The sequence below is a fragment of the Grammomys surdaster genome, unplaced genomic scaffold, assembly GCF_004785775.1.
Source record: "Grammomys surdaster isolate TR1022 unplaced genomic scaffold, NIH_TR_1.0 125925, whole genome shotgun sequence".
In the NCBI taxonomy this organism is placed as follows: domain Eukaryota; kingdom Metazoa; phylum Chordata; class Mammalia; order Rodentia; family Muridae; genus Grammomys; species Grammomys surdaster.
The window spans coordinates 619764-626753 of NW_021620749.1; the positions used below are offsets into that span (position 1 = coordinate 619764).

The window sequence follows — 6990 nt, forward strand, 5'->3', positions numbered from 1 at the left end:
TCTGCAGAGTCTGTGTCCCATGGAGCCCACATCCACACACTGGTGTGCAGCATCCGGCATCCTCCACATGTCTCTCATTGGCACGCTCTTATGATGTACTGAGTACCTTACTCATGCCACCGCATTCCTGACCCTCATCCAGGCATGTTGGCGTAGATTTCCCCAATATTTGAGACCAGAAGTATTTCAAATTCAGGTTTTCTGGAGTGTTTTCATATACAAACTGAGATACCTGGGAACGGGGACCCACATCTAGATGAAAACTTTATTTGTGTCACGCATATCTTACACAAGTGGCCTTAAGGTCACTGTAGATAGTATTTTTGGTGCATTTGTGTTGTGACTGACCTGTGGTCGGTAGTGGAACTTGACACTTGCAGAATCTTGTGGTTGCTCAAAGTGTTTCAGGTTTGCGGGCATGGCATGTCTTTTGGATCAGATATGCAATACGGGCATCACCTCAAACTCACAAGAATTGTGTATGGGGTAGTTAAATGGCCTTTGATCTCATTACAAGGCATTTGTACAAGGCTAAGGTCAGGAAGCTGGAATTCAGGAAGACTCCTTATTCCTTCACTTCCCAGGCTACAGGGTTAAACAGGAATGATCTGGAACAACAATGTCCTGCAGTCTAGAGGCTGTGATGGGGGGCGGGGGGCAGGGATGGGAGATGTATAGAGACAGATGCCAAGGTGAACCACCAGTGTGACCAGGACAAGACAGCAAAAGCATCAAAACCCAACCTGCTGGCACATGGGCGCACACACACAGGAACTCCATCCGCTCCACACACATGCCATATGGAAGCTCTGTGTTCCTGGAGGGAGGGGCCAGCACTAATATACAGAGATGCTATGAGGTGCCACCTGGGACAGGTAGTCCTTGTCCTCTCTTCAGCTGTGCAAATATGAGACCCTGGTATTCCTGGCACCTGAGTGGAGCCTGATATGCAGTGGGTGGAACACACGTGGGTGGGCTTCCTCTCCAACGACTTTCCACACTGCGAAGTGTAGCTTCTGTATAAACAAGGAATGTGTTACACTTGAAATTTCATAAGGTGATTTCCCCAAGGCTATTAGCAGAACCTGATACAAATTCTCTGCAAGAAGATGTGCATGTGATGTGTGCATTGATACACACACACACACACACACACACTCACACACTCACACATTCAGATACACAAACATGCACATGTGAATACAGCTCCTTCGAAATGAGACAGATGGCCTTCTGACTGTTTTGTTCCAGTACATTCTCAAAGATGCCAGTCCAGGCCTCACTGCTAGGCCAGCCCCTGTAGCTGTGTGTAAGCCACTCACCTCTCTGAGTCAAAGTAGGTGTCTATGTAGGAGTGTGGGGCACCTGCCACAGCGAAGTTACTGCTTCCAGTGTCCACAAGAATCTGTACCTTTTGGTTTTTAAGGAGAAAAAAAAATTGGAAAGCTTCAAATTATTTGTAGAAGTACCAAGCACAACAATTTATTTATCAGTGAAAAACAAAATATCCATACTGACATAGGGAGAAACGTTAGATGATATATAAGGTCATATGGGAAACCTGACACAGCCTCAGAAGATGCTACTACAAGAGCCAAGGGGGATTTGCCTCAGACGATACCTCAGGAGCCTTCCAGAGAGGTTTGTTAAACAGGGGGCATTTCGAGTCACTAATACTCAATAACGTGGCCGGTTCTTTATAGTCACTTCTAGAATTTTGCACAGGTTCATCCTTGGTAAGAAATTTCTTGCTTTTCCAAATATTTCTTGGAGTATTAAATCCACTGTGGTGTCCTTTCCCCAGGAATTGGTTTTTACTTCATCTCCTTGCTGAGTCTCTGAAGATATCCATCATAAATGCATCCTTATTAAGAATGTACTTTCATTTCAAGTGTATTTTGCCTGAATGTATTAAATGCACCACATATGTGCTGGTGCCTATGGAGTTCAGCAGAGGATGTCAGAACCCCTGGAACTGGAATTCCAGATGTTAGTGGGCTGCTGTTGTGGATGCTGGGAACTGAACCTGGGTCCCCTGCAAGAGCAGCCATTGCTCTTAACCACTGAGCGTTGACTCCAGCAAACAGGTGTCTCTTTTTTAGCTTTATTAAAGTCTAATTTTGATATCATGAAAAGACAGTGGTGGTAGATATCTGCAATCCCAACAATACACAGGTTAGAGAAGGAGGGTGCTGAGTTGGAGCTAGGCTAGGCTGGGTACACAGTGAGACCCCGTCTCTAACACAAGCTCAAATTGCCAGACATCTGATGGTGAGTTTGGGCAGGTTCTATGCACAAGCTAAGGCATCCCTAAAACCTAGATTATACCTAAACATACCATTTGTCTTCTTTGCCCCTCTTTTCTGGGAGATACCAGTTTCTTCTGTCTTCTATCAGAACAGGTGAGTTTCCTCTGTTCTTGAACATTCTGGAACCATGTGGTTTTCTTCTATTTTTGCCCAGCTGCATTGAGACTCTTACATGCTGTGGAGTATCTGCTCTTTTCTTTCTACCACCAGGCTGCAATCCATTGCTTGTCTCTGCCTCTCTTGAGGGAAGCGGTGGTAGATATGATATGAGGGAAGCTTATGATAACTAAGGCTGCCTGGACATTTCTGTCTTTTTGTGGATGTGTTTCTATTTCTCTTGGGAATGAAACCTGCTGGGTCAAAGGGTAGATGCCTTTTAAATAAAAAGAAATGGAGAAGTTCTCACACCTAGATGTGTGAGCTGTAACCCTATGGCAATGTGTTATGGCCCACTAGGCTCATTTGCTCCATGCCCTCTCTGAAAGTTGGTGGCTATTTCTTTTCTGCCCTATTTTCCCGTTCTAGTGGGTGAGAATTCTATCTAATTTGCAGTTCCTGGTGGCTACTGGCACTAAGCTATTGCCCTGTATGTTAATTGTTTGACCCATCTCTCCAGTAAACAATGGCTCCCCAGAGGGTGGAGTGTGCTATCCACCTAGCAGCTAGCCTCAGTCCAAACACAGACTGTTTAGTAAATAAACACAGACTTTAGAATCAAGCACAGAATAAGCAGTTAAAGTCTTCAGGCTTGAACATCCAGTTACACAAGCTACAGATAATGCTATTAGGCAGGCAAGATTTTAACCCAAGACCTCTAATCAACAATTAGAGCACCCTCAGCTTTGTTCAGGCCCACAACTTTCTATCTCTAACTTGGTTCCGTTTCCCTTTCTCCTCATGACTCCAGGATACCACCCTTCCTAGGTTTTCCTCCTTCTGGTGACACACAGTCTCTCTCTGGCACTCTTCCAAGTCTGCAGAAGTTTCTGCTGTGCCTTCTCTCAGGGTCATGGAGCCTGTGGAGTTTTTTGCTTGCTTGCACTGTGCTAAGGATCCCCAGGCTTACCTACCCCTAGGCTTGGGTTTTACTTATCCAACATCTCTATCTGGATTTCTCCTCACCACAGGTGTTAGGTCCAAACTCCTGTCTCTGTGAGTGGAACAATATTTAGAAATTGGTCAGAGCTGATCAAGTTAAGATGAAATCATCAGGTAGGGTCCTAATGCAGCCTGACTGGCATTCTCTGTGAGAGAGAACTCTCATAAAGACAGAGGCACAGATGTCACATGACAGGAGAGGTAGCACCCAGGAAATAAATATACGTAACTAGAAAGGAATCTGCCAGATCCACAGGATTTTGCCATCTAAGTTAACATAGTTCTGTAACATTTGCTCAGGGTAAATCTTCAGTGAGCTTTCTCTTCCTCCCCTCAATGTTACATGGGTGGTACAAGGGGATCAGAGTGGCCCATGTCATTGTCATTTCTTCCTAAGTGGTCTTCCCACCTTCTCCTTCAGTCTGCTCACAGGCCCTGTTAAGTCAGAGCCTGTCAAGTCTTCCAGTGTGTGAGAGTCTGAGCCGGAGTCTGAGTGAATGCTAAGCTTATCTCCAGTAAGCTTCACCTCATGCCACACCAGCCTTGCTGATCACCAGGTTGACCTTTATAAGAGCTGCTGTGGTCATGGTGTCTCTTTACAGCAACACAGCAATAGACCACTGGGTTGACCCATGAACCCAGGATCCTGTGTGACATATCACACTACTTCTTCACGGTAAGTATCTAGTGCAATGTAAATTCTATGATATTATTATTATGGTATATTTTTATTATTATGGTATATTATTTATGGAATAATGAGAAGAAGTCTGTGTGTGGTCTACCCAAACAAAATCTGTACCCATGTACACACACACACACACACACACACACACACACACACACACATGGAGGTTGATGTCTGGTGTCTTCCACAATTGTTTTCTCCTTTAGTTTTTGGGACAGGGTCTCTCAGTGAACTGGGGGTGCTTTGATTCAGCTAGGCTGACTGGGTTATCAGTTCCAGGGATTTGCCTGTCTCCACTACCCACCTTCCAAGTGCTGGAGTTATAAATGTGCACTACTGTGCCCAGATTTTTATGTGGGAGTGATGGATCCAAACTTAGGTCCGCATGCCTACATAGGACTTTATCAACCCAGCCATCTCCCTAGTTCCACATTAAAAACAAAAGTAAGTGTGTGGGTGTGTGCGTGTGTGTCTGTGTGTGTTCCCAGAAGCCAGAAGAGTGTATTGGATCCCCTGGAGCTGAAATTACAGGTTGTTGTAAGCTACCCAATAAGGGTGCTGGGAACTGAGTTTGGCTCCTCTGGATGAGCAGCAGTCACACTTAACTGCTGAGCCATATACATATATGTATATATACATGTATATGTATATATTACATGTATATATATGTATATATACATGTATGTATATGTGTATATATGTATATATGCATATATATTTATATGTATATATGTATATATCTCCTGCATATATACACATGTGTATATGTGTGTGTATACACATACACTTTGTGGTGGTTTGAATAGAAATGTCCCCCATAGGCTCATAGATTTAAATGCTTAGTCATTAGGGAATGGTATTATTTGATATAGGTTAGAGATGTGGCCTTAATGAAGAAAATATGTCAGTGGGGGTGAACTTTGGGGCTTCAAAGGCCTGTCTAGTCTCTCTCTCTATTTCCCTCTCTCTCTGCCTGCAGATTATGATAGAGTTCTCAGCTACTCTTCAGTACCATATCTGCCTGCCTGCCACCATGCCTTCCACCATCATGACAATGGACTAAACCTTTGAACTATAAGCCAGCCCTAATTAAATGCTTTCCTGTATAAGAGCTGCTGTGGTCATGGTGTCTCTTCACAGCAATAGAACACTGACTAAGACACACTTCCCTGTGAATGTTGCTTCTCCCCTCCCATCATGTGGGTACCAGGGATTAATCTCAGGTTGTCTTGCTTGGCAACAGGAACTCTTGCCATGGTGGAACCATCTCATTGGCTCAGGGGTTTGCGTTTGAGAACTGTATTTCCCACAATGGCTGATGCATCCTACAGGGAAGTGAGTTCATCACCTCCCACCAACCTCAGGTCCAAACTCTTCACCTGGCCCACAAACAGCCAGCTTCTGTACTGGGACCTGAGGTCCTCTCAGGGGAACTCAGCCTGTACCCCAGCATGGGTGCCATCTTCTCCTGGCATGTCCACATTCCCAGATGTCTACTGAGGTCTTCACACTGGAACAATGTCTTGCTTGGGTTTTGTAGACTTGGATGATGTTTGTGGACGTTATGGTTATTTTTCAGTGTCCTTCAACACCCAGCAGCTGATGAGAAATCCAAGGTCTCTCTTACTTTTCCTCATTACACAGTGCTTTTCTTTTCCTCTTGGATACCTGAAAAATTCTCCCCTTACCCACAAAGCTCCATATGTTTATTAAGTATCTTAAAACAGACAGGCCTGGCTCAATTCTCCTGAGCCATGGGCCTTAACATTACACTGGCAGCCATAACAAATTCCCAGAAACAAGGTGGCATGAAGTAGTACATGCTCATTCTGACAGTATTGGGAGCCGGACAACCAAAGTGAGATGTAGGCAGAGTCCTCCCCACCATAAGTTCCCAGTGGGGAAGTGTCTTTCCTGCCTCTTTGGCTGCTTCTTAGTATCCTTAATCCCCAATCCTCATGCTGTTAGAACAGTGTTTTCTCATTCACTCTGCTGTGACAGTTGTCATGACTTGCTCTAGACATCTGTCACTCCATCACGTTGTTCATCTTCAAGGTGACTGTTTCTCAGTCTACTGACTGCCTGCAGAACTGGCTTCTGTGACCCACTCTTTGCTAGCTTAATGGGAACACAGGAACAGAAGTCATATATACAGTGCATGAGGAAGCAGCAAAAGGCCCATTCTGGGAAGGGGCTGTGAAATATAGCCTGTTCAGTGCCAAGGCTACTGGTTACAATCTAGGGGTTTTGACTGGGTTTTGCTCTATCAGTTAAGGAATTAAAGCCAGGAAAAATCTCAAGCACAATATATAGCAGTAGGGGAAATTTCAGACACAAAGGCTTTTATTAGGGGTGAGGACACACACACATACACACACACACACACACACACACACACACACCACTCACACATACAGGCATATAGATGGATTCTCTGAAGAGGGGAGACTTGGGAATGCAGAATCAGTTTTGTCCCTTGAAGGTTGGGAGTGGTTAAGGGCCTTTGAGGGATTCCCCTCCCCTAATTTAGAGTTTGTCAGTTTGAATAAAGACAGGGAGGCTGATAGGCTCACAGTTTTGAGGTATTGTCTCAGTCTGGCCTTGAGGGATTCTACTGGTATGGGAAAAAGCCCTCTAGACCCTTAGGCCTTTATAGGCCCACAGTTTTGAGGTATTGTCTTAGTCTGGCCTTGAGGGACTCTACTGGTATGGGAAAAAGACCTCCAGACCCTTAGGCCTTTGTTTTCAGTCAAAAGTATGAGGAAGAAGACAAAAGTTTGCCACTTTTATTATCTATTTGTAGCTTTTCTCTCTGTCTCTCTGTCTCTCTCTGTCTCTCCATCTCTGTCTGTCTGTCTGTCTCTGTCTGTTTCCCTCCCTCCCTCCCTCCCTCCC

General features: G+C 44.7%; 1 protein-coding gene across 1 annotated transcript in view; it reads right to left on the minus strand.

Annotated features, from left to right (window-relative positions):
• The window catches only part of Bace2 (beta-secretase 2), an 86151-nt gene that overhangs the window by 36209 nt on the left and 42952 nt on the right, over positions 1–6990 (minus strand). The window contains exon 2 of the mRNA XM_028752547.1: positions 1323–1411. Within this exon, the coding sequence (XP_028608380.1) occupies positions 1323–1411 (89 nt within the window). The remainder of the gene's footprint in view (positions 1–1322; positions 1412–6990) is intronic.